This window comes from Ambystoma mexicanum, chromosome 14, assembly GCF_040938575.1.
Source record: "Ambystoma mexicanum isolate Mex_15411 chromosome 14, UKY_AmexF1_1, whole genome shotgun sequence".
In the NCBI taxonomy this organism is placed as follows: Eukaryota; Metazoa; Chordata; class Amphibia; order Caudata; family Ambystomatidae; genus Ambystoma; species Ambystoma mexicanum.
In genome coordinates, this window is record NC_090940.1 from 216,559,028 (window position 1) to 216,585,112 (window position 26,085).

At 47.9% G+C, this 26,085-nt stretch overlaps 1 protein-coding gene across 1 annotated transcript in view; it reads right to left on the reverse strand.

Moving 5' to 3' along the window:
- The window catches only part of SOS2 (SOS Ras/Rho guanine nucleotide exchange factor 2), a 1,344,468-nt gene that overhangs the window by 525,463 nt on the left and 792,920 nt on the right, over positions 1-26,085 (reverse strand). Inside the window, exon 12 of the mRNA XM_069638977.1 lies at positions 4,582-4,704. Coding sequence (XP_069495078.1) covers positions 4,582-4,704 — 123 coding nt within the window. The remainder of the gene's footprint in view (positions 1-4,581; positions 4,705-26,085) is intronic.

Below are 26,085 nucleotides of genomic sequence, written 5' to 3' on the forward strand. Positions count from 1 at the left end.
AGAAATGTAATGTTCGTTTTACTAAGTTTTTAACCGAGTTGTAAATTAGATGAAAAGAAAAATATTTGATGTATGATGCTAATATATATTTTGATAAATTTTGTAAAGGTTCTACTTTTTGTAACTGAACCAAAAACAAATATATATATATTTTTTTTAAAGTAATTACTACGACACACAAATGTCTTTTTGGATCTGCACCATCCTACCTTAAGGAAAGCATTACCTTGCAAACATATAGGAGAGACACCGGATTGAGTAATACTTTTCAGCTTATTTTCCCCTAACATTACGAGAACAAGAGGGAGTGGTCGTTCTTTTTCAGTCCAGGCAGCTAGTGCCTCAAATGTACTCCCTGTGGACCTACGAAGAGATAGTAATCTCCTCATGTTCCGCAAATGATTGAAGACATTGTTCTTCAATTGAAACAGTCTCACTCATAAGGATTCCAGGTCAGAAGTGTGTCTTTTGTGTATGTGTCTCTTTCTGTGAGCCCTGATGCCTGCGGGCTGCAGCGTGTAATAAATAGATAAACAAACTTATGCATAATGTGATAGTACGTATTTCCCCCAAGATTTATCTAGGCCTACTTGTATTTATATAAACCATTTAGGCTTACAAAACATAGTGTTTCAGAGTTTCTTTGTACCATTTGTATTACAATTTCATTTGTACCGATTCTACAGCCCTCTCTCCCTCCTAAATTAAGATTGGCTGCTCTGTCTATGCTACCCTGAACTCCGGTGGTACAGTCTTATACTAAGAGTGGAGTCTTGTACGGCCTCAGTTGAATGGTTTTACTAAGCCCTTAATTGGACTAAAGAAAAATGGTCCTAAGATGTTTCAGACCCCTTAACAAGGAAACATGGCACTGGGTTAATTATTTGTCTTGTCGGCTAATGAAGACATCAAGCCAAAGAAAGATTATGAAGACCGTTGTCACTTGCTGGGAAACGTTCTTGAGGGGACGTCTCCTTATCAACATCTTGGGCTCTTTTCTGTAATCAGCTCAAGCCAATCCCCTTCTTAGCCCAAGGATGGTGAGGGCATTTAAGAGATTCTTCTAATGGCTAACAATAATGGGTGTTTGCCTTCTCTTTAGAAAGTTCATCATCTTTGGTACAATAGAATAGAGCGAGAAAGTCAAGAGGTAGGCTTTCACATTTGGCCTGTGCCTCTTAAATGAGTGTTGCAGCAGGAACTGTGTTTTGAGATTGTGGGGGTGTGTTAGGAAAGGTTTTGTTTTTGCTGCTTACCTGTCATAGACCACAATGGAACATACTATCTTTTTGCTAATGTATGTATCCTGAAATGACTTTTAGGAGGAAAGTAAAGCCCTCAGCTTTACTTCCCAAGCTTTTGCTCACGTTCTTTTGGGAGACTGACCAATCCTTAAAAGACTATCAGTACTGGGAGACGCAGGCTCGCTTAACGCAATTCTTGTATTTTTAAAACTGCACACATCACCTTACCGAGAAGTGTGGTTGAGACACTGTGTCCCTATATTTATGACTTTCTTTTGCAACTTTATTGTTTCAGATAAAATGTGTCCAGGATGGGCTGGTGGCAGTGGATATTTCTAACTTGTTTTGAACTTTTCACGTGTGCATTTTTGCATTGTTCCTCATAATGCCAATTAGAGTACCATATACTCTAAAATGGTTGCGCCACAATACTTTTGCTTGTCCTTTGCCCATTTTGTGCCTTGGCCTTCTTCCTTCCCTCTCGGTTCCGGAAATACATATATGGAAAGCACATCCAAGCTCAATTTCTACCTAGAACAGCACAAGCCATTCCAAGACGGCATTTTGTGAAACCTCTTTTACAGGAGAGCTCAAATAAGGCTCACGCAGGCGTCGCAGTTGCCCCGACTACCGCTCGAGCTGCAACCAGCCTGCATATTTTTCGAACGCTGTTCTGTCTGTGGCACACAGATAAGCGGCTTTGTTGCACCGTTCCATATCATCTCCTTGACCATACGATTCACAGTTAATGATATTGACACTCCGAACTCACAGGTTCCACAGATTTAACCTGGTCCAACAATCGCTAAAGACATTACATGACGCAGGTCCCGCCCACTGTGCGAAGTCTTTTCCACAAGTCACCAGTCTTGCCAGCAATTGACAGTGAGCATACCATCCTCTGCCATTGTATACTGTAGCATGACATAACTGCACACAATCATCTATTTAATTACTCCGATCATGTCCCGCTCTCTTGCAGATGTTGACTACCGGCCCTGCCCGCATCCTTCAATATGCCAGATAGGGTGTCACTTTACAAACCACCAGTGCATATTACCTCCTTGGCTGACTCAATTGTGTTGGTGAGTACACTTACTATACTATTAACTATTTACATGACCGTGGTGTGGGACCCAGTGCTTCTTATTGAGCGACTGGTCCCACACGTGTTCATATAAACCCTGGCTATACACTTTCTCTTCTATCTTGCCATCACAATCCCTACAGTGTTTTGTGCTCTGTTCCTCTAGGTTTCGCATAAATCTAACAGAATACTTACCTCGACAATTGGGCCATTATTGTGGAATACAGGTCAGTTATTTCACTATTAATCCACAAGACAGAGTTTCACACACTTTCCTCCCACTGGGAATAACAACCTAAAGCATACATTATTTACTTATGTATTTTAGAAGTTCTACTACGTTCTGTACCCGATTCGGGGCAAAGCCCGAAACGCGCTGAACGCACAAAGGACAACACTGCACCCCACAGTCTTTTCTCAGTGTTTAAAGTTCTTTACAGGAGACCACATATATTTTCATTTCCCAGAAAAATTGTAAATTGTTTATGTCATTGTGTTTATTTTTTACTTTGCTGCCAATTGTAAAAATACAAATCATTCATTCATGATTTTTAATACTTCTGTGTTAGAACTTGATGAATTTGCATTACATTTATGATCAATGTACTTCCCACTGACATTTGTGCTAAATGATTCATTCTCTGATTTATCGTTTTTATGAAATTGTTTTTTTTTAATTGTGCTTCCAGCACTCATCATCGGTCACTTAATATATTTGCTGATTTTTTTTAAATCAGACTAGTGTGCCCTGTTGTTGACCCTCATTTATTGGGTGGACCTGTCGCTTATCTCATTGCTTGTCTTGTAGCCAAGACAAACACACGAGAACCTAAATCTTAAAGTAACGACCGTAACAGACTGTCACCGACACATTTTCTGACTTGATCAACAGATACTTCCTGTGTGCACCTCTACAACCCTTGTTTTTCTGTAAAGCCTCTGCTTTGCCAGTTAAAGTGTCAGTCTGTGTGTGACCTAGTCCACATCTAAGCCAAAGTGTGCCTGTTGCTGTGCATATGTGCCAGACAGAGATTATTCATGATTGGACAGCCCCTGCCAGTTTGAATGGTGCAGATCCTAACCACTGGTGGGTTTGGGGATGACTTCAGTCCAAATCCTGGATAAAAGGCTGGGACAAGACAGGCATTAAGGAGCAGAATCTGCTCATCAGGCAATCCTCCTGACCCCACTCAAGATCCTGAAGGTAAAGCCTCTATAAAGACAGAAGTCCAAGGCCACAAGCTGAGTGAAAGGGAGACTAGAGATGGTAGAGGAAAAACTGTGGCGGAAGGCCAAAACCTCCAGAGAGCTACCCTCCACTGAGAAGTGTCCGAAGCCAGAGCATGAAAAGAATGCTCCGCTGATCCACCATGGCTCAGGGCCTCAGGTCTAGGTGATCCACCAAAGGCCATACGTGATGCCCAAATGTACCACCTTTCACTGTGTTATGAGGGAAAAGGACTTCTTGTAGTTCCCAATGCCACAATGGACTCTTGTGTGGAAGAAGCTCCCGGCGTGGTGCGCAGGAGCATGGCACGAAGAAAGGAGGTGTGCTCCATGAAAGGAAATGAGAGGGCAGGGCTTGAAGCCAGAGTACAGGGACTATCTATAAACCAATTAGAGTCCTCCAGAACAAAGGGTTAGGGTTCCTGCTTTTGAAAGCTGGAGCATGTCCTAAGCCTAGTGACTGCTAAGCAACCAATAAAATAGCTATCTCGGCGTGCGCCAGTAGACTCTTGGGAGGCTTTAGCCCATAACCTTGTAAGGGTTTGAAAAACTGCTACCGGCAAGACCAGACACACAGGGAACAAGTGACCAGGCAGGAATGCCTGTGCGAATGGAGGATTACTCACCTTCTCTAAAAACTACTTAAGGAAAGCCAGAGAAACCTGATGGGAAACACCCTCCTGCTCCAGAGAGCCACTGAGGAGAACACATGGATAAAGAAGCAGAAGTCTCAGTTGTGATCAGACCAGAGGCAGAGGTGGAAAAAGACTGTATGACATGGCATGTACCACTTCGGTCTGGGATATAAGCGCTGAGATGTGCAAAATAGAAAGGTACGAAATTTAGGTTTGTAGAAGCACAATCACTGCACAGAGCACCAATCAAGTTCATTTGTTTGTTTACAGAGTACAGAGAAAACAGGACAGGACACAAGAGTATATATTTTATTTCTTCAAAAATGTGAAATATTAATTAGACCAAGTCAGTTATATTTTACACAATTAAGATGCATCATTAACAAACCTGAGTTGCACTGGTTGAACATATTCTTTACGAAATCTTTTGAGGTCCGCACTGACTGGCTGCTCTCCTTTCTCGATTGAAAGTCTATCTGCCTCAGTAGGTTCAGGCTCTGGGATTTCAAACCTGTAGGAAATACGTAACATGTAGAACATATTTTAGGCAGACATTTAGGGATACATAAAAATGCCATAACAAGATAAGACATCCAAAACCTTACAGAGTACTTCATAGTGTTCACGATCCTGAAACTCAGGATTGTTGATTATTCTCATTGTTTCGATAGGTTTCCAAATTTGACACAATTGAAACTTCTTTCACCATTCACTTCATAATTGTTCTTTATAAACTGTGTGACAATATTTGGCAAAATAAAGGGTTTGTATTTGGCAATGTTACAAGAAAAGTAGTTAACCCTCTTAAAAGTAACGGTTTAATGTGTATGCTTAAATATCCTCTATACAGACCCTCATCTCAATTTTGTTTGTTTATTTATAAAGTGCACCAGACCCAAGGGTATTAGGGCGCAGAAGAAAGAAAAGAGGATTGTTCAGCTTAGGTTACATTGCTGTGCATTGCAGTACAAAAAGTTGCTAAACGGTACTGGCCTATGTCATACAAGGAACAAGTTACTTACCTGTAACTGTTGTTCTCCAGCATGGGTCTGGCATGGATTTACATGCTCATGAATATTCCCCGTTGTCAGGCTGGGAATCCTTGGTAAAGAAAAATCAGTATCAGTTTCGTTTCTGATCTGTCTTCCTTAGTAGTAACCAATCACTGGTCTCTGGGTCATACAGCCCACCAGCAAATGACTGCCCTCTCCCGAAGCCCCACCTCTGGGAGCCATCTTCATATTTGGTAGCACATAAAGTGGCAGTATGACCAAGTGAAGAGCCGCAGAGTGGTAGGAGGGAGGGTTCGCATGTGAATCCATGCCAGACCCATGCTGGAGAACAACAGTTACAGGTAAGTAACTTGTTGCTTTTCCAGCATGGGGTCTGGCATGGATTCACATGCTCATGAATATAAGAATACATAGCAGTACACACATGCACAACCACGGGAGGTGGCAAAAGGCTCAACATTAAGCATTACATAAAATCAACATTAAGCAATTCTTACCTCCCCACCAGGCCAACCTTCAGGCGAACAGGTTGGGCAGCACTGCTTGGCCGACTCTGGACTCCTCCCTGGAATCCCGGTCGACGCAGTAGAATCTCGTGAAGGTGTGCATCGACCTCCACGTAGCAGCCCTGCATATGTCCAGCAGGGGCACACCAGACAAGAAGGCTGTGATAGCAGCGATCGCTCTGGTCGAATGGGCTCTCGGACGGCCGGGCAACGGTCGGTTTGCCAACCGGTGACAGTGCATGATGCAGCCGGAGAGCCATCTGGAAATGGAAGCCTTCGAGAGAGCCTTCCCTTGGTTCACAGGTCCAAAGTTCACCAACAGCTGTGACGTCTTCCGAAAACTCTTTGTGAGGTCCACGTAGAACTTCAGCGCTCTAGCCACATCCAGCGAGTGCAAAGTCCTCTCGGCCGGCGACGAAGGCGACGGGAAGAAAACTGGTAACACCAAGGGCTTGTTGAGGTGGAAGTCCGACGGCACCTTGGGCATAAAGGAGGGGTGCGACCTCAGCACCACCCTCGGGTCGTGAAAAGTCAAGTATGGAGGCTTGCAGGATAGGGCCTGGATCTCTCCCACTCGTCGTGCGGAGGTGATGGCCACAAGAAAAGCTGTCTTCCACGACAGGAACTTCAACGGCGCCAAATGCAGAGGCTCCAATGGCGCCCCCATGAGCTTAGACAGCACCAAGTTGAGTTCCCACACCGGGGCAGGATCCTTCACCGGCGGGAATGATCGGAACAGTCCCTTCATAAATTCCATCACCAGGCGATGAGACCACAAGGACGCCCGTCCCGTAGTTCTGGTGTATCGGGAGATCGCAGCCAGATGTATCTTGATGGAAGCGTGATCTAATCCAGCCTTGGCTAGAGACAGTAGGTACGGCAGTACTTGAGGGGCCGTAATCCGCAGAGGGTTAATCTTCTGTGCACGGCACCAGACAGAGAACCTCTTCCACTTATGGGAGTTGAGGACGCCCTGGCCTTTGCAAGAACCTCTCTGCAGCCAGCCGGGATATCGTACCCTAAAACTCTAGTGCTGCAGTATCCAGGCCTGCAAGTTCAGCGACTCTGGGTCATGATGAAGGTTGGCGACTTCTTCTCTGGAAAGAAGATCTGCGTCTGTCAGCAGCTTGACCGGTAGGACGCTGACAAGTCCAGAAGGTCCGGGAACCAGATCTGCCTCGGCCACGCCGGTGCGACGAGGATCATCCTGCACCGGGACCTCTTGAGCTGGTTGATGAGTCGGAGCAGCAACGGCAACAGAGGGAACGCATATAGGAACAGGCCATCCCAGGCGAACGAGAAAGCATCGCCCATGCTCATCGGTTGGGGAAACCTGCTGGTGAACCTCTGGCACTTGGAGTTCGTCGCCATCGCGAACAGGTCGATCTGGGGTTTGCCCGATTACTGAAAGAGTCGGTCCACTTGATCCTGGCGTAGTTCCCACTCGTGGCACGAGCGCAGCTCTCTGCTGAGTTAGTCGGCGATGGCGTTTTTTATCGCTGCCAGATGAAACGGCACCAGAAACATCCCTTGGGCAACGGCCCAATGCCACAGATCCTGGGCCTCCTTGGATAGGGCTGGGGATCTGGTTCCGCCCTGCTTCCGGATGTAGAACATCATGGTGGTGTTGTCGGTGAAGATCCTCACCACCTTGCCCTTGAGGGACGGGAGAAAGGAGCTGAGGGCCCAGAACACTGCCCGGAGCTCCAGGATGTTGAAGTGGAGCAGCTTCTCCTCCGGGAGCCAAAGGCCTCTCTCGTGTGAAGATCTTCGATGTGTGCTCCCCACCCCTCCAGGGAGGCACCCGTCGTCACTGTCGCCTGGTGGGCCGGGGTCTGAAAGTCTGTCCCTGCCACTAGATGAGCACGGTTGCCCCACCACCGGATCGCTCGTCGGAAGGTCTCGTTGAGAGGGATCCTGTCCTCGAAGCTGCCTGTCGCTTGAATCCAGCGGGCGTCGAGGAACTCCTGTAGAGGGCGCATCCGCAGCCTGCACAGGCGCACCAGATAAATGCAAGAGGACATCATCCCGAGGTGGGACTTGATGGTCCTCACCCTGGCCACGTCCGTGGCCCGTAGACGCTGCACCTTGCCTAGGATGGCCTTTGTCCTTTCCTCCGACGGCGAGGCCAGACGCGCCACTGTGTCAAGCTTGGCTCCCATAAACAGTGCCACTTGCGAGGGGACCAGGTGGAACCTGGGGAAGTTGATGGAGAACCCCAGGTCCGTGAGCAGCTGGACGGTCTTCGCTGTGTGTTCTACGCGAGCTCCCTTGTCCTTGCACGGATGAGCCGATCGTCCAGGTAGGGGTAGACATGGATCCCCTGCAGGTGCAGCCGCGCCGCCACTGGAGCAAGGCACTTGGTGAAAACCCTGGGTGCCGACTTCAAACCGAACGGGAGGGTCTTGAACTGGTAGTGCTGCCCTTGGACCACGAACCTGAGGAACTTGCGGTGTCCTTTCAGAATGGGAATGTGAAAGTAAGCATCCTCCAAATCCAACGACGACAGGAAATCGCCCTCCTCCAGCTGTCCCAGCACGTGCTGGAGGGTGACCATCCGGAACTTCTGTGCCTTGATGTACTTGTTCAGTCGTCACAGGTCCAGGATGGGTCGCCACCCTCCTGTCTTCTTTTTCACAAGGAAGTACCTTGAGTATACTCCGGAGCCCCGGAGCCTCTTTGGGACGAGCTCGATGGCACCTTTCTTGAGCATCGCCCTTACCTCCAACAGTAGTTGAGGGACGTGGTTTTCCTTCCTGGCCACGGGAGGAATGCGGGGGCACTTTTTTAGAAATTCGTGGGCGTACCCCTGGGCCAGGGCGTCCAGCACCCAACGGTCGGTGGAGATGGACTCCCACACGCTGTCAGGAACTGCCAATGGAAACTATGGAACCTTTGGAAGCATTGACTTATGCAAGTTAACGTTCTAGTCCTCATTAAACATGGCGTCCTGTCCTATAAATTCCAGCTCCGCCCACCCTGCCGACGCGTTGTATCTGTGTATTCGACTTGTTACTACGCTCTTCACTCCTGTGGCTTTGCCTTTTGCGCTTTCCCTTGTCAAACCTGTTATTCCTAGTTTCGTCTGGGGTCCGCTAATTTCTATGTGTTTCATTGTCCTCAACCTATCTTTTGCCCTTATATTTTACTTTCTCTACGGTTCCCGGTCCTTGGCCTTCTGTAACTTTTTTGTCCGCCTCCAACGTTTGTTTTACGTTCCCCTGTGGCTTTCGCCGATCTGGCTCTCTGCCTTCGTCCGCGGGGAACGATTGTTGCTTTTTTTTTCTTTGCAGCGCTTGCCGTCTAACTTCGCTGCTTCGTCCGCCTTGGGCGCGAGCAGCATTCTCTTTCTCTGCGCCGCTTGCCGTCTGCCTTCGCTGCTTCATCCGCCTCGGACATGCGCAGCATTACTTTCCTTTCAGCCTATACTTTTTTCTTATCTTCTTTTTTCAAGGCGCCTGTCCATTCCAACCTTTCCGTCCTGACACCGTGGAACCATTACCATATCCTTCAGTTCCACGGGTGTTCCCTGCATATTCGGAACTACCTCTCATTCTGACCTGCCCTTCTCGTTCTTTTTTCTGCATCTGCCCTTCTGTACTGCTTTGGTAATGCATCTTCACAAGGCCTTCCTTATCCAAGAAAACATCAGTTCATTCAGTCTGGATTGCCTGTTGCTGTATCTTTGGACTTTGGATATCGCACCTTTTTTGAATTCCACCATCATACCAGGGTTTTTTCTGCCTTTTGGCTTTTTATCTGGGAGCAAGGCTGGCCCCCTGGGGTTCCCCATAGGTAGAGTCTCACCTCTGCCAAGGTGGCCTCCGGAGAGGCTAGACCTTATTTGCACGAGAAACAAGGACAGAAACTCAAGTTTAAGAAACCCCAGAAGAAGAAATAGAATCAGAAAGGTACTGAAGCAACCCTTCTGGATCTTACTTCTGAAGAATCAGGTGCGGAGAAGGGGGAGACACTCACAGAGCCTGACACACGCTGACGAACTTCGCCAGCCGGCCTCCCACCAGGGTGCTTCGGTGTGGGCCCGATGCCACGGTCGGTTCAATCTTGCTTGGAGGACGCCTTGGCCTCCCTGGCGACGACGGCGGGATCCACCCGACTTGCCTCGTCCTCTATAGGCTTCCTGCGATGAGGAGCGGGCCGCTTGGCGGTACGTAGAGGAGCCACCACCGAATCCCTTGGAGGCACCCTGCTTGCCTCCGGAGCTTCGAAAGGGCGGCCTTCGTTGCTGGAGAACTCTTAGGGCCTTAGCTGTCTCAGTGTCCGCCTTCATGGCTTGGAGGGACTCATCCACTTTTTTCCCAAACAGGTTGTTCCCGTCGAACAGCATGTCCAAAACCTTGGCTTGTACATCCTGGCGGAAATCCGTCGCCCTGAGCCACCCTCGTCGCCTGAGGCAAATGCTGTTGCCTAGCTGCCGGAAACCGGTGTCGGCAATGTCCGTTGCCACCGTTATGGCATGGTCCGATGCCACCTCACCTTCCTGCAAGATCTCCAGGGCCTCAGCCCTCTTGTCGTCCGGTAGGAAGTCCAACAGGGGGGCGATCTTGTACCATAACTCCCTGTCGCAGCGGGCCACGATCGTGAGGGCGTTGGCCGCCTTAATCGTTGTTGCCGCCGACGAGATAACTCGTCGTCCTATTGCATCCAGCTTCTTTCCTTCGCCGTCCGGCGGGGAAGTTGACGTTGAGGCCGATGCCCCCCCTCCCCGCTTTCTTCTTGGCCGCCGCTAAGACGACCGAGTCAGGGTTCGGTTGCACCCTAAGGCACAAAGGGGCCGCGTCGGGGACCCGGTACATCTTCTCGTACCGATCCGTCTTGGCAGATGTCGTAGACTGGTTCTTGAGAAGGGCAAGACCCTCGTCCCAGATGTCATCCAACAGAGGCAAGGCGAGGACTGTCTTCCTCTTGGCCTCGCGCCGTTGATAAAGGAAAACTTCCTTCTTCTCTTCGGGGTAGAGCTGAAAAAGCTCAGATGCCCTGGCGATCATAGCGTGGAAAGACCCAATCTCGTCGGGCGGGGAGGCCCATGCTGGAGGCAATGGGAGCTCTGTCCCGTCGTCAATCGTACCTCTCGTGGCCGTGTCCGTTCCCGTGTCATCCCCAGATACGGGGGACGTGGACAAAGGTTGAGCAGGCTGCGAGGGCTGAAAAGGTGGGGCTGGATGGGTCCGTCTTCTCTTGTTTGGGGGACTTCCCGACGGGCCTGGCTTTGGCTCCTCCGTCGGGCCTGGTTCTGGCTCCTCCGTCGGTGGTAGGGGCAATCTCGTCCTTATGTCCGAATATAAGGATTATATTGCCAACAAAATGGCCGCCGAATTGTCCTGCGGCTCCGGAAGCGAATAGGAACCTCGCTGTCGCTCTCGTCGTCCCCTTCATCGGGATCCCTCCCGTGTGACCGGGCCTCTTCGACGCCCTCGTTGAGGCCCTCCAAGACTTCAACCAGTTCCGCCTCGGAGACTGTGTCAGTGTCCACAATGGCCACCGGCTCCCCCCCCTCTTTTTCCGCCGGGGTCTTCACGGGGGTCTTCTCGATGGGCCTGAAAGAGGCTTCCCTCTGCGGTGGCAGAGAAACTCTGGACCCCGAGGTCAACTCCAGTGGTGTAGCCTCCCCAGGCTGCGCCAGGGCCGCTGCGACTTCCTCGATAGAGGCCTTAGCCGGGTGAATCAAGGCCTTCACCGCCTTCTGGGGCCTGTGGCCTTCACTTTGGGGGGAGGGTCACTGCCTCGGTCCCCCTCGGCTGGATCCTTCGAGACCGACCGGGGCCTCTCCAGAAGCTTCGCCGGGTTCTCTCCTTTCCTCTTCCCTGAGCCAGAGTGTTGGCTCGTGGTTGATGGTGCTGGAGAGGATACGTCCTGCCTGGCAGCCGAGGAGCCAGACCGTTCGGCGCTGCCGGTGCCCGCAGACTCGCAGTGCTTTGCCTTCTGTTGGGCCCCCGTCACCGGGGCGCCCTCACAGGACTTAGAAGTCTGCTCAGTCTTCTTCTTCTTCTTCTTCTCACCTGATGGGCTCTTTCCTTCCAGTCAGTTGGAGACGAAGATGTCGATCCTTGATGGTCTGTTCCGACATGTTCCCGCAAAACGTACAGTCCTTCTCTGCGTGCGTTTTGTCCTCATGAAGGCAGCAGAGGCACTTCGAATGCTCGTCCTCTTTGAACACATTCTGCAGCTGGCATCCAGGGCAAACCCTGAACAGCTTTCCGGGCGTCGAGCTTCCTTTCTCCTGGGCCATGTCCGGGGTAGGCCACAGAAACTTCTGGACTCCTCCAAGAAGCGTAACTCGACGAAAACTTCACCCTTGAGGGGCTTTTTGAAAAATCTGAAGATGGCTGCCAGAGGCGGGGCTTAGGGAGAGGGCAGTCATTGGCTGGGCGCAGTATGACCCAGAGACCAGTGATTGGTTACTACTAAGGAAGACAGATCAGAAACAAAACTGATATTGATTTTTTCTTTACCGAGGATTCCCAGCCTGACGACGGGGAATATTCATGAGCATGTGAATCCATGCCAGACCCCATGCTGGAGAAATGAACAAATAATGGCAGAGAACATCAGGCAACAGATGTATACAATATATACAATTATATGCAGTAGTGGGCAGTGTGGTAGAGAGTCAAATGTCATGCTCCTTGATCCATTGGATAAGGTTGTATCTGAAGCGTGGGTAGGGCATGTCTTCTCTTGAGGAGTGTGGGAGTGACTTCCAGTTCTGGGCGGCTTTGAACGGGAAGCTACTACCACCTGTCTTCATGCGTTTGAATCTATGCACTTGAAGTAGGTTGTATTGGCTGTTCTGGAAGGGCGGTTGGTAGATTGTCTCTGGAATTTGGAAGTAAGGTACTGGGGGGTGGCCATATGTAAGCATTTATGAGATAGGGAGGCTGATTTGAGGAGAATTTTATCTTTGATGGAGAGCCAGTTGTTGGCTCTTCTAAAGTCCGATATGTGGTCTTTGTTGGGAATGTTGAGGGCAGCTCTCAAGGCATTATTTTTTAAGATCTGGATCTTGTTGGTGATGTGATGTATTTGTTGCAGCCTATGTATAGGGCGTTGCAATAATCCAGTTTGGATAATACCAAGGCTCTTTCTAGGGTAATGCAGTTGTTGGGGGTAAGGAATGGCTTTGCTGCTCTAATTAGCTTGCACGTGTAGGCGGTGGCCGAGGCCATGAAATTGACTTGTATTTTTTAATGTGAGAGTGGAATCTAGGTAGAAACTAAGAGTTTTCACTTCCTTTGCTACTGGGATGTTATTGTTATCTATTGTGAAGTTAGAGTAGAGATGGCCTAATTTATTGAGGTTCGCCTTAGTGCCCAGAATGAGGAGTTCAGTTTTTTCATCATTCTGGCATAGTCCATAAGAGACCATCCATGCCTGGATGATGAGGTATACTCAGTTCACAAAAGCCAAATCCTTGTCATAATCTCCAGTCAACGGGATGAGGATCTGTGTATCATCTGCATAGTTAGTGTAGGTGATATCCAGGCCATCTAGATCGTCGAAAATGGGCTTCGTGAAGATGTTGTACAGAGTGGGTGAAACTCATGAGCCCTGAGGCACCCGACACTTGATAGGAATAGGGTCTGCGGCTGCTGAAGGTGCGAAGACCCGCATGGTTCTATTATCTAAGAAGGATTGAATCCAGCCTATGGCTTCTTGTGAGAAGTGGGTGGCCGAGTCTTAGTGGTGGCAGAGTCTCTTATGGTCAACCAGGTCAAACGCTGCTGAGAGGTTTGAGCAGCAGAAGTAGTGCTGTGTTACAATTGTCTCTCAGGGTATCCATTTGTGCTTTAAGGTCGATCAGTGCAGTTTCCGTTCTGGGTAGTGGTCTAAAACCTGACTGACGTACTCCTAGGAGGTGGTTACATTCCAAGTATTGTTGCATTTGGAGGTACGCTACTTTGTCCAGAATTTTAAGCAGGAAAGGCACTGTCGTGATGGGCCGATAATTAGTGGGAATGGACGGGTCAAGTGTTTGTTTTTATAGAAGTGGGAGGACCCATGACTGTTTCAAATTGTTGGGAACGGTACCGGTGGAGAATGATGCATTTATAAGTTTAGTTATGAAAGGGGAAAGGTCCCTTTCGGCATCCTTTATAATTTGTGCAGGGCAAGAGTCGCCGTGGCAGTTGGAGGGTTTGAGAGTTAGGATGACTTTTTCAACTTTTAGAGTGGATACTTTCTTAAAAGTTGAAGAGTGGTTTAGGTGATTCGAACAGAGTGTAAGGTAAGGTGTTCGAGGGTGCAAGAGCCGAGATATTGTTGGAGTTGGAAGCGAGGAGGAGGGATTCTTTTTTATTGTTAATTTTGGCCTGTAAGGTCGTTACTTTATTAGCTAGGGCACTCTTGAATACTGGTGCACCAGGTTTTGTTCTTAAGGCAGGTGTCAGGGGCTTGGATAGGTGTTTCCAATTCTTTAATGATTGTGAATAGTTCTTTTGTATCGGAGTTAGCTTGATACAAGTTGTAGGATTCTTGTTTAGCAAGGATTATTTCTTTTTTGTATGTAGAAGCTAGTTTAGTGAGGGTGTTTTTGTTAGTTTCAGAAGGGTTTGATCTCCATATCTGTTCACATTTACGTTTCCCAGGTCTAATGGCTTTTAAATGGGGAGAGAACCAGGAGTTGACATGTTTTTTCTGTTTGCAATTTCTGTTTTTCAAGGGTGTTATGGTATCCAATGCGGATAACATTACCTTATTACACTCTTTGACCAAGGTAAGTGGGTCTACAGGTTGGGATGATCAGAGGAATAAGTTTGTCAGCTGTAATGTTCTTTTTATTCCTTGTAGGAATAGCAGGAGCTATACTGATGGTATGATGGGGGGCTGTGACTTCAAGAGAGAAAGAGATCAGGTTGTGGTCAGACCAGGGAAAGGGGGTTATGTCGTTGATGGCCGTTACACAATGGTGTTCCGCTATCCAATCAAGGGTTCTGCCCTTAGTGTGAGTGGCGCCTGTTACCTTTTGGGCAAAGCCTAATTCCTCGATGGACTCATTGATCGGAGTGGCATTGGGATCTGAGGGGTCTTTGTAGCCAAGGTTAAAATCTCCTAGAAGAAGACTTGGTGAAGTATTTTTGAGGTTGCCCCCAACAGTAATAGGTAACATTGGAAAAGTTTTCTTAATTTCTTTGGGCATCCACCAGTAAAACTCATAGCATCAAGCAAGGCAATATAGTATACATAGCAGTGCATATACACCCTCCTCAGTGCTTCACTAAATTGCACAATTAAAAAACACTCAGCTAGAAGCAGTTGTTGGAAGAATCAAGGAAACATTTTCTATAGATTTTCTGTTGATTTCTATCAAAATGCTTTCCTGTGTAAATAAAAGTATAGAACGTCAATTTATTAAACTTTTTATTTGAGATACTGTTTGCCTTGCTAAATTCCAATTTGTTTGCGTTTTTTTGACTGGTTTCTCCATTATTTTCCGATACTATGTCAAGACTGGAGGCACGCATTATGCTTCCCTTCCTTTATTTCTATATTCAACATGCCTGAGCAGCACCAGAACTTTCAAAGAAGAGAACAAAACCTCACAAAACTGTCCTGTTGTGTAGTAACCAAAACAAACAGTTCCTAAAACTCCTATCCTTCAAACGGAAGTGACAGGAAACAGGTCATACCCTCTTGAGGTCACAAGTCCTCTTCTATTAAATCACTGAAGCTCTGTCTCAAACTCCTCAATCAGACCTTCCACCTCTTTCTTTGCTGCTCAAGCAGCATGCCAGCTAAGTGTTTTTCCTTCTATTTAGGCAGTGCTTAAGCATATACAGAGAGGTACAGGCACCACACTTTAGGAACAAACTTTGCAAGTAGCACACATTGACCTAGGTGGCATTATGAGCCTCCCCTCAGTTCGGCGGCTCACCATTCAATAGCCCCTCCTACCCGACATCCATTTCCCAACCACAACATAGCGGGCATCCATGAATTCGGAGAGTGATCGATTGCTGCATCATTTCCTACGCAACAGCGTTCAATCTATAAACAGCTTGGTGCGATGCACCAGATTATGGTCCACAAGGACACAGACCCCAGTGAAGTCTCTGCACTCCAGCTCACAAGGAAATAGAGATCTGTCAGGTCATATCACTGCAGAGGAGGAAACACACCCTCGACCCTCTCTCCACCCAAGAAATAAAAACGTTATTAAAGAGGTGAATCTATGAAGAACCCCTGAGAGCGAATGCACCCGATCTCTAAGAATGAGCAACAAGGCAGAGTACAGAGAGGAGATTCAGCTAAACGAACAGGACTCTGAGATGGAGGTTAATTTCAAGAGTGTCCTGGGTTCTTCCGTCCACAAGACCATTAAAGGGCCAGTTTTGGAAGTTCTCTGTCCCATCCAAATGAGATTGAACGATATGGAAGCCCACCCCATAGCCATGGATTGGACCCCTCTAAGGATGTCAGATGATGGGGGGGAAGTATCCTGGCACATAAGAGGCAAAAAGCCTCAACCCCTCCCCCTGCTAGCCCCCGGGGCTGCCTGTAGACACTCCCAGCACCTTGGGAGCAGGGGCCACCATTTCTAGGCTCAAGGATGCTTTTCTAAAGGAGAAAGCAGGAATGCGATCCCCATGACCATCCCCCCTGGAAGATGATACAGAAGAGAGTGGGAGCACAGGCAATGAGGTGTCCATGCAGGGTGCAGGGACAGTCTCGTTCGGAGGAGTTCCTGGATGTGCCTGCCACAGAAGCAGGCGAGCCACAAGAGTGGTCCAAAGAGGAGAAGAGCACCACCGGCACTATCGGAAAGAGAAGCAGATGACAAACTCCAAGAAATTACTTAATCCTAAATCCTCACAGTGGTGCCCCAGTACGTAGCAGAGTGCTTAACGTCCTGCCTACGCAAGCCTCTTGACAAAGAGGTGCAGACAAGTTTGATGACCGAATGCACAAGCCCCGAGATGGAAGGGAAGGGAACGTTGCCCTGATGCCTGAGATAGACACAAGAATACCAATCTTTGTACGCAAGTTACCTTATGTTAATTAGCTTTTATTCTGCGCACCTCACCACTGTAGTGGTCCAAGAGCACCAAATGCTTGTTAGTGTGGGTGAACTGTGACCACACACAGGGTGCAAAGCAGACCGTGGTCTGAGGGGTGAGAAGGAAATGAGGAAAAAGGTGAGCAGGAATTGTGAACAGCAGGAGAAAGACGTACAGACAACAGAAAACAAAGATGACAAGGAGAGGGGAAGATAACATGAGGAATGAGTGGTAGAATTAGCTGGGATGTATTTGCCGTAGTATAGGTTTAGACCAAAGATGGTTGCGTCTATAAACACTTGTGTACAGGCACATTAAAAGACATGCATTACTTATAGTAATAGCATTTCTTGGCGTCTGTAGCTTCTTTGATTAGTCCATCGAGGAAAATCGCGGGGTTGTGTGTTTTACCTTTTGTGGTTTGGGTGTGTCCCCATCGTCGGGACGTTGTCTCCCCACAGCAGAACCGGCGGCCTGCCTGTCGGGGCCGGACACTTCGGAACCTCCTGGTTATGCAGAGAGGTCTATGGCCTTCACATCGGAGCCATGGCTGCCGTTTGAATCATCGTCACTCGAGGTGCCTGTGGCGATGGGCACACCACTCTCAGCCTCAGCCTGCATGTCGTGGGCCACCCACCGTTTCATCTGCCAATCTTTTAGCGTCCTTGGACGTACCAGTTGGCAAGACTTGCAGGATCGCTCGTCGTGATCACGAGGCAAACACTTGTTACACTGGTGAGTGTCTTTACATCAGTATTTGCTGCTGCAGGACGGGCAAAACTTAAAAGGAGTCCTGTCCATAGCTCAGGTAAAAAACGACAGGAAGACCAGAAGGGAAAAGAGGGGGGAAAAGGAAATCAATTCTACAAAGAATCAAACCCGGGGGCCCCAGTCTCCCTGCTGTATAGGCCTGCCAGAGGGCCGAGGCCACGCGTCGACAGCGTCGACCGAAGCACCAGCCGCCGAAATCTGTTGTCGTCTCAGGCGTAGGATGCAGAATTAGTCGTCGATGATGATGAAGGCTCAAAGACTAAACAACCAACGGTCGGGGACAAAAGTTATAATTTTGCAATGTTCGAGCTACGCGTAGGACCTCGACGTGGGAGGAATTTGGGTACACTACACGTCACGTTAGGGATAGAGTTACAAGCACGCCCATGTCGACGTCCCGCTTCCGATTAGCGAAAGACCAGATGCAATATTCCGCGATTAACACTAGATGTCGGACTATATGCACAGCATGTGATTCTAAGCAGATTCACAAGCATCAGAAATTACTCATATCATATCATATGAAAATAATCAGGAACTGTCCATAATGGGAAAACCAATTATCTTGTCAGTTAGGAGTGTAATATGTTGTGGGTTTAATAATAAGTAAGGTTATGGAGGTGTGATGGTCTTAAGATGTGCTGTAGAGTTCCTGAATGTTATGGAGGCTTAGAGACCAGATTTTCATATTTTGTTCCTGGTGAGGTGTCTTCGAGAGACCTGGTGCTACACAGACATCTGTCAGAGCCAAGAGTTGGCTATGTGCTGAAAGAAACGTTTGGGGGACACAAAAGGGCGAGATGACAAACTAAATCTCCTCCACCTGGAGCCATACTCTGACAGCCTCCTGTGGCATGGAGAGTAAGGGAGTGCACCATGAAGTAACAGAAAGGCCTGACATTATCCTATGCAATGGGTACCAATGGGAAATGCAAAGAAATAATAATTCTAGAGGATGTATCAGAGTGCACATGTGTACCACTCCATGTCACTTTATAAGCTAAACGTTAACCATGAATAAGGCGATTCACAAATTGACAAATGAAATAAGGTATTCATTGAAACACAGAAGGCGAAACGATGAAACACAACGGAACCTAGTTTATGTATGGAATAAACTCGTGCAAAACTCCTACCCAACCGAAAGTATAAGCACTGCTGAAATGTGAAAGTGAAATGAGCGTGAACAGAAGTGATTCCATGAGATAGCAGTTGAGCCATGGCAAATCCTACCAATGTACAACAAGGTTGAGTACCCTCCGATGGATACGGAAGCAATGGAGGCACACTTAGAAATGGTTGAGGGTTCAAACTATAAGCCTAACATACTAGAAACCAAAACCTACCACTTGCGGGCTTAAAGCTAGAGAATAAGCTGACCCAGACAATGACAGAAGAGAGCATAAGCCAAGCAAGGGTGGAGAAAAGGGCACATTCTCTTGCCCCATCATCCGAGTATCAGCAGGACGCCATGCAAAAAAAAAAAAAAAGATGGTAACCTGATCCATTGTCAGAGGCCTGAAAGTGCTGGGCTTTAAAGGCAAAATGCTGCACACAGCTGTCCCCCCCTTAGTGATGTAGTATAATACAAACAATGCCATCTGAAGGGATATGCCTGAATGTGGGATTGACCGAGAATGGTGTCCCTACCAAGACATGCTCCTAGATATAGTCGGGCCCCTTGCTACGATTTTTGACATGGTGCAAAAAGCCAAGCATAGAGGTCCTCTAGTAGACTCGGCCAAGTGATGAGCTGGGATCAAAGAGCAGTCTGCCTGCTAGGCAAAGCAAACTGCACCATATCGCTACAAAGCAGTTCTAATGGCAATCGATAGCTGCCTGGGTGAATTGACTACCTCGAAAGCTGGGAACGCAGCCCAAGGCCTCTTATTCGAGGAAAGGTTCAGAAAGAACTATCCAAATTGTTGGCACATATACAGCGCTGGTAAAAGGGCAATCTTCTATGAACAGTGTTCTCTTAAAAATGTTTTGACAAAGCTGGTCTTGGGCGCGCAACCAGCAATTTCAACTGGACCGTAGACCCTATGGATGGAGAGGCATATACCAGTACTGGCTGGATAAGCGCACTGTGACGAATCCTTGGATGTCACTTCTTCCCGAGGGGGGAGCCCCTTCTCATGAGGCCATGGAGGTGAGGCAGCTACCTAGTCGCCCTGGGGGTCTTACTAACTGGGAGGATTTAATGGGGAGAGAAACCCCCCCCTGCCATGGACCCCTGGGGACAGGGATGACTATCCAAGGGAAACACAGTATGACACTGCTCACCCAGCATACTCACATTCCTTGCACCACACCTCCATGTATGTTTGGAAGATAGAAAATCCAACATCTACTGAGAAGAAGAAGAGTAGGGATGACTTTTAGAAATTCCTTAAAATATACTGGGACGAGGAGGAACTGCGGAATAATAAACAATTCTCTGGCTTGAATGGGCCTCCCCGTTCAGGAAAGAAAACGAGGACGGAATAATTTCAAAGGGAGAGAGACGGCCACGGAGAGCAGCGTAGAGCTGCAGGTGTGTCCAACGTCCAGCGCACAAGATAAAAATCCAGAGAGCTCCAGGGAGGCTGGCGGTCAGTCACATCATTTGACCCGGAGGCCTGCAGGGGCAGACCTTGACACGAGAACACAGAGGAAAAAGGAAGGCGACGGCAACAGGAACACAGGAAGCCCTGCTGACGTGGCGAGACTCTGGGCAAGGTAAGGGTTGGCACGGGAGACCCAGAGGTCCCTAAGCCCCTGGGCAAGCAGGAAGCCTGGGAGGCTTGCCAGGAGCAGGAAGCATACAAGCCTACCACCTCCTCGTCACAGTGGCAGAACAGATCCTGTTGACCACCAGAAAAGTGTTGAGGACCCAAAGTATAATAATGAGTCCTTTGCACCAGTGGCAGAGAGAAGGAAGAGATACCCTCACCAAGATACAAGTCATCTTCCTTGTGGCTATACTTGGTAGGAAAGTACACCAAGTTGGTCAATGCAAAGAAGAGAACCCAGGGTCAGGGACACAAAGCCAGAAGGAGACTAATGCCATCTTCTTCGGGCAGCGCCTGGCAGGAGAGTGAATTAATTCTGTCAAAATCAAGTGAGAAGGGCCAAGGGAAGGGAGACAAACCCCCTGGCATTGTGGACTGTGAAAGAGATCGTGAGAAATTCCTGGGGAAGGGAGATATTTCACCTGGCATTGTGAACTGTGAAAGAGAGCCTGAGAAAGGCCGGGGGAAGGAGATATTCCCCTACTGCCCTGAACTGCGAAGGAAAGCCTCAGAAGGAGACGGGAGCCCTTCCCCCTGGTGTTGTAAGCGGTACGATAAAGCCCAAGGGTGGCCAGGGGAAGGGAGTCATTCTCCCTGATGTGAACTGTGAGAGCAAAGCCGAAGAAAGCCAGGAGAAGGAATCATTCTCCTGGTAGTTGAGCCAGCAAGAATATCAAGCCAGTGATCCAGGAGAAGGAAGTAATTCCCCCTGGTAAGGAACATGGAACCAGAACTGTGCCACCCAGTCCAAGAAGAGGGAGTCATTCTCCTGGACCAAGAACTTTGGTACAATGGTTTAGTTTTGTTATAGGTGTAAGGGACACATTGACACAGAGCGGTAGACTATTTAAGTTGCTCAGCCATCTTGATAGACACATGCACTTGAGATGAGGCAGGAAACGCCCACCGGCATATGGAAAGATAGGTTTTCTCTTTATTTTGATCTTAAATAAAAGTCTATAGCAATCACTATTCCACGTGTGTCAAGTCTCCTCCACCAATACGTGCTTCCAATCCCGTGGCCGCAGGACCGGAGGCAGGAGTTGGAGAACCGCAGCTAGCACCCCAGCTGCAACCTCAGATGAGCAAGATATGCGCAGGACCATCCGTGGTAGGGGCTGGCACAGCCTTATTTTGTCACAATTGGGAACATGTATACAGCAATCCTTGGGTTTTACAAACTATTCAGGGTTTCCAAACAGTGCTAAAAAGGACACCAATCTAGCGTGCAACACCCATTCCTATAGCATATTCCTCACAATGCCGAGAGCTATTAGGGGGCGAAATAAGCGAGCTGATCAGGAAAAGGGCTGTGACCTCTGAAAAAAAGAAAAAAGTGAAAACGGTTATGGTAGAACAGTTTTTCTAAAGTTGACCGTTTAGGACTTTATAAAACTATTCTTTTGGCATTACAGAGCTCCAACTTTCTGCACCACGCAAGGTAAGTAGCAATGGCAGAGCAGCATTACTTATCTTGGGATTGAAAGAAGGCTGTAGAGAGGTACAAAGAAATTATAGCATACATATGGTCCAAAGAAACACGTATCGGATAAATTATGCACCGCAATTGTATTTCTGATGCTTGTATCTGCTTAAATTCACATGCTATGCATAGGCCAACATCAAGTGGAAGCTGCAGAGTATTACAGTTGTTTTAGAAACTCGAAAAGGGTCTTGACAGGGCATGCTAGTAATACTATCCCTAGTGTGAGGTCCGCTGTACCCATGGTCCTTCATGCTGCAAGGTCCCTCAGATTGTTTTGTTTCTGACATGAGGTAGCATGAAGTGTAGCGTGAGTACACTTGTATTAAAGCAGATATGTATCAGATAAAGCTCAGATATACATCTAGGCACCTTCTCTCAGGGGAGGAAGGGTGAGTGCATGTGAATTCAAGCAGATGCAAGCATCGGAAATACGATTACGGTGAGTAATGTATCCCTTCTGAGGCTTGTGGAATCTGCTTAGATCACATGCTATGCATAGAATAGCGAGCAGTGTTAGGAGAAGGTGGTGGGTTGTGAGCAGGTTCAGCGGCAAAAAGATGTTTTAGAACCGCTTGTCCCACCTGTGTATCTGCTTGAGTGTCAATGCAGTAGTGCAGAGTGAAAGTGTGTACTGAGCTCCATGTAGGTGTCCAGCGGGACGTTTGCAATAAAAGCCAAAGTAGCTCCTTTACCCCTTGTGGCATGAGCTCTTGGTGTGAAAGGCAGTGTTTTGCTTGATAAAGAGTAACAAAGCTGTATGCATCTGACTATCCATCTGGAGATGGCATTCTTGGAAATGCTGTCCCCTTCTCTGCCTGGTGCTACAAAGAAACAGTTGGTCTGTTTTCCTGAGCAGTCTGGTCTTGTTTACATAGTAAAGGACTGCACTCTACTGTATGGAGTTCTCTCAGCTGAGCTGGTTGGGTTCTGAAAGAAGGCCGGAAGCTAAATGGATTAATTTGCGTAAAATTAGAAATTAATTTAGGTAAAAACCTAGGGTGTGTTTGTAAAACTAGTTTTTCCTTGTTGATGAAAAAGAATGGGTCTTGCACCGACAATCCTTGAACTTCACTAACTCTTCTTATGGATGTAATAGCCACCAAGAAGGCAGTCTTATATGTGAGGCGTTTAAGAGTTGACTTTTGCATAGGCTCAAAGGGGGGGTCCCGTGAGCTTTGCAAGTACTACATTGAGATCCCAGCCTTGCGGTGGGTTTGAAATAGGAGGGTGGAGTCTCTTTACTCCCTCCATAAATGCCTTAATGACGGGAACCTTTCACCATGATATCTTATTGTGAGAGGTGGTGTAAGCTGATAAAGCTGCCAGGTGAACCTTTATAGAGTTAAATACTAACCCCAAGTTTAGCAAATGGAGCATATAGTGAAGAATGTGGAATGGAGTACATTCTATGGAATTTATTTGTTTAGACTGGCACCAAATTACAAATCTCCTCCACTTGTCGAAATAACAGTGCCTGGTGTTTTGTGTACATGCCTCCTTGAGGATATCCATACACCTTTGTAGTAAATTTAGATGTCCAAACTCTACGACCTCAGGAGCCACTCTGCCAAGTTCATTGAGTGAGGGTGAGGGTGGAATGTTATTCCCCCGTGCTGGGTCAGAAAATTGGTCTAGCACGGGAGTCTGATGGGATTGCACATCGCCAGTTTGCGCAGATGTGGATAACATGGTTGTCTTGCCCACATGGGAGCAACTAGGATGAGCGTCATCTGTTCTCTGTGGATCTTATTCACCACCCTTTTTATTAGAGGAGTTGGGGGGAAAGCATATGCAAATTTCCCTCACCAGCTCATCCATAGGGTGTTCCCCTTGGAGTCTGGTTGGGGAAACCTGGATGCGAAGTCTTGGCATTGCTTGTTTTCCCTTGTAGCGAACAAGTCTAGCGTGGGGTAAGCCCACTGTGAGAAAATGTGATCTACGACGCTTGTGTTGAGTCGCCACTCGCAATCTTCTGGTAGAGGATCTCTGCTTAGTGAGTCCGCTAGCGTGTTGAGTTCCCCTGGAACATGTTGGGAAGTTTGGAACATCCCCCATTTGAGTGCTCATTTCCATATTTTCTGTGCTAGCTTGGACAGATTTGAAGAATGTGTGCCCCCCTGCTTGTTGATGTAGAACATTGCAGTGGTGCTGTCGGTTAGGATCTGTACCAAATGATTTGTTAGCTGTGCTTCGAATGCTTGAAGTGCCTTGAAAAGGTACCAGCAGGTTGATATGGTTCTGTGCAGTGATGCGAGTCCCCAGACCATGTGCTGTGAGATGAAGGTGATGTGCCCCCCAAACGGAGAGTGACGCGTCTGTTGTAACTACCTCTTGCACCGCCGGATTGTGGAATGGTTTTCCCTTTAATAGATTCTCCTTTGTCCACCAGCGAAGGGCGTGTACTAGTGTTGGCAAAACGACCACTAGATCATCCCACTGAACGCTTGCCCGAGACCACTGTTTCGCCAACCACTCCTGCATCGGGCGCAAGCGCAGACGTGCCTGTGGGACCAGGTAAATGCAAGATGCCATAATGCCGAGCAAATGCATAGCTTTGCGTACGATTATCTGGCGACCAGCTTGATACTGAGGTATTTGCAGTAGCATGTTTTGGATTATTTCCTTTGATGGAAAGACTAGCCCTTCTTCCGTGTTTATGACCGCTCCTAGGAACTGTTTGGTCTTGTTTGGTACAAGGCTCGATTTTATTCTCGTTTATTGAGCAACCCAATTGGAAAAGAAGCTTTATTGTTCTTTGTGTATTTTGCATGCAAATTTGGGAGACTCCCCTGTAATCAGCTAGTCGTCCAGGTAAGGGTACACTGGGATTGTCTTCCTGCGCAGGTGCGCTACCGCCAGTAACTTGGTGAATACCCTTGGAGCGGATGCTATTCCGAAGGGTAGCACCTTCAATTGGAAGTGCTGGTTTGCGATCTTGAAACGCAAGAATCTTTTGTGTGCTGGGAACATTGAAATATGAAAATTGGCATCTTTCATATCCAAGGTTGCCATGCAGTTCCCCCCCCCGCTTTAGCAGTGGGATTACTTCTTGTAGCGTTGTCATGCAGAATTTTTGTGGCTTGAATAGGTGTTTGCAGGGCGCAGGTCTAATACTGGGTACATTGTTAGATCTTTCTTTGGCACAAGGAAGTAGGTTGAATAGATGCCCTTTTTTACCTGGTTCGCCGGGACGATTTCGATGGCGCCCTTGAGCAGCAGCGTTGCGACCTCTTCTAGAAGGATGTGTTGCTCCTCTTCCGTGGTGGATTTTTGACACAGGGTGGTTTGAGGGTCGCTGCAGTAACTCCATGCAATAACTGCCTGCCGTGGTTGATAGCACCTACTTGTCCAAGGTGATTCCCTCCCATTCGTGGGTGAAGTGTGTACTGGAGAGGCATGGGAAGGCACCTGAAGCTGATGGTCATTGTTTCGGAGGTGTTGCTCCACCTATAGATGTGGAGGACCTCCCTGGCCGCAAGATCTAAGCTGGCCTCTTTGGAAGCCTTGAGAGGCTTGTCCTTGATTAGAACCAGAGGATAACCTTTGATTTTGGCTATATCCGAAACCCCTCTGCGAATTTTGTCCTCAAAAGTTTGGCCTGATGGTTTATTAGTGAGCTGGTCTAAAGAGTGTCATACTCTTCTTTAGTACTCTTTTAGGATGCAGTTAGACACTGCCTTTCCTTCTGCTACTGCGCGAGATAGTTGGGAATTTAGAGGTTCTGGGACAGAGGCCATTAAAGTTGCAATCTCCACCCACTTGTGGCAGTTGTAACTTGTCAGCAAAGTGGTATTGTTGGCAATCATTGTCTGAAAAGCCGCTGGGGTGGCCACTTTCCTCCCGAGAGTGTAAAGCTTCGTGCTCTCTTTAGCGGGGGTTGCTTCCGATGAAACTAGGTGTTCCTGCACTTTTCTATGTTGTGATCACAACTAGTGAATCTGGTTCAAAATTGGCCCCCGATGTACAGTGGGTCTGTGGGGGCAGGGCAGAACATTTTCTCAATATGTGGGTTCACCACCACCCGCGTTTGACTTGGGAGGTTTTAGAGAGAGCTGAATTCTCCTTTGCATTAATTGTAGAATGGGTATAATTTGGGTAACGGCTTTTTTGTCCCCCAATATGTCCTCTACAAAATCTTTATCCAATTGCGTTTCCTGAGTTTGAATCTGGAAATGCTCTGCTGCTTTTATGAGCATATCATTAAATTGAAGTTGGTTGTACACAGGTCAGTAAGCCACCGGCAGGTCTAGGTGATCAGGGGAAGGTAAGTTGTAAATGTCTTCTTCATCCTCATCATAGTACTGATCCACTTCCCCTAGGGTCTCAA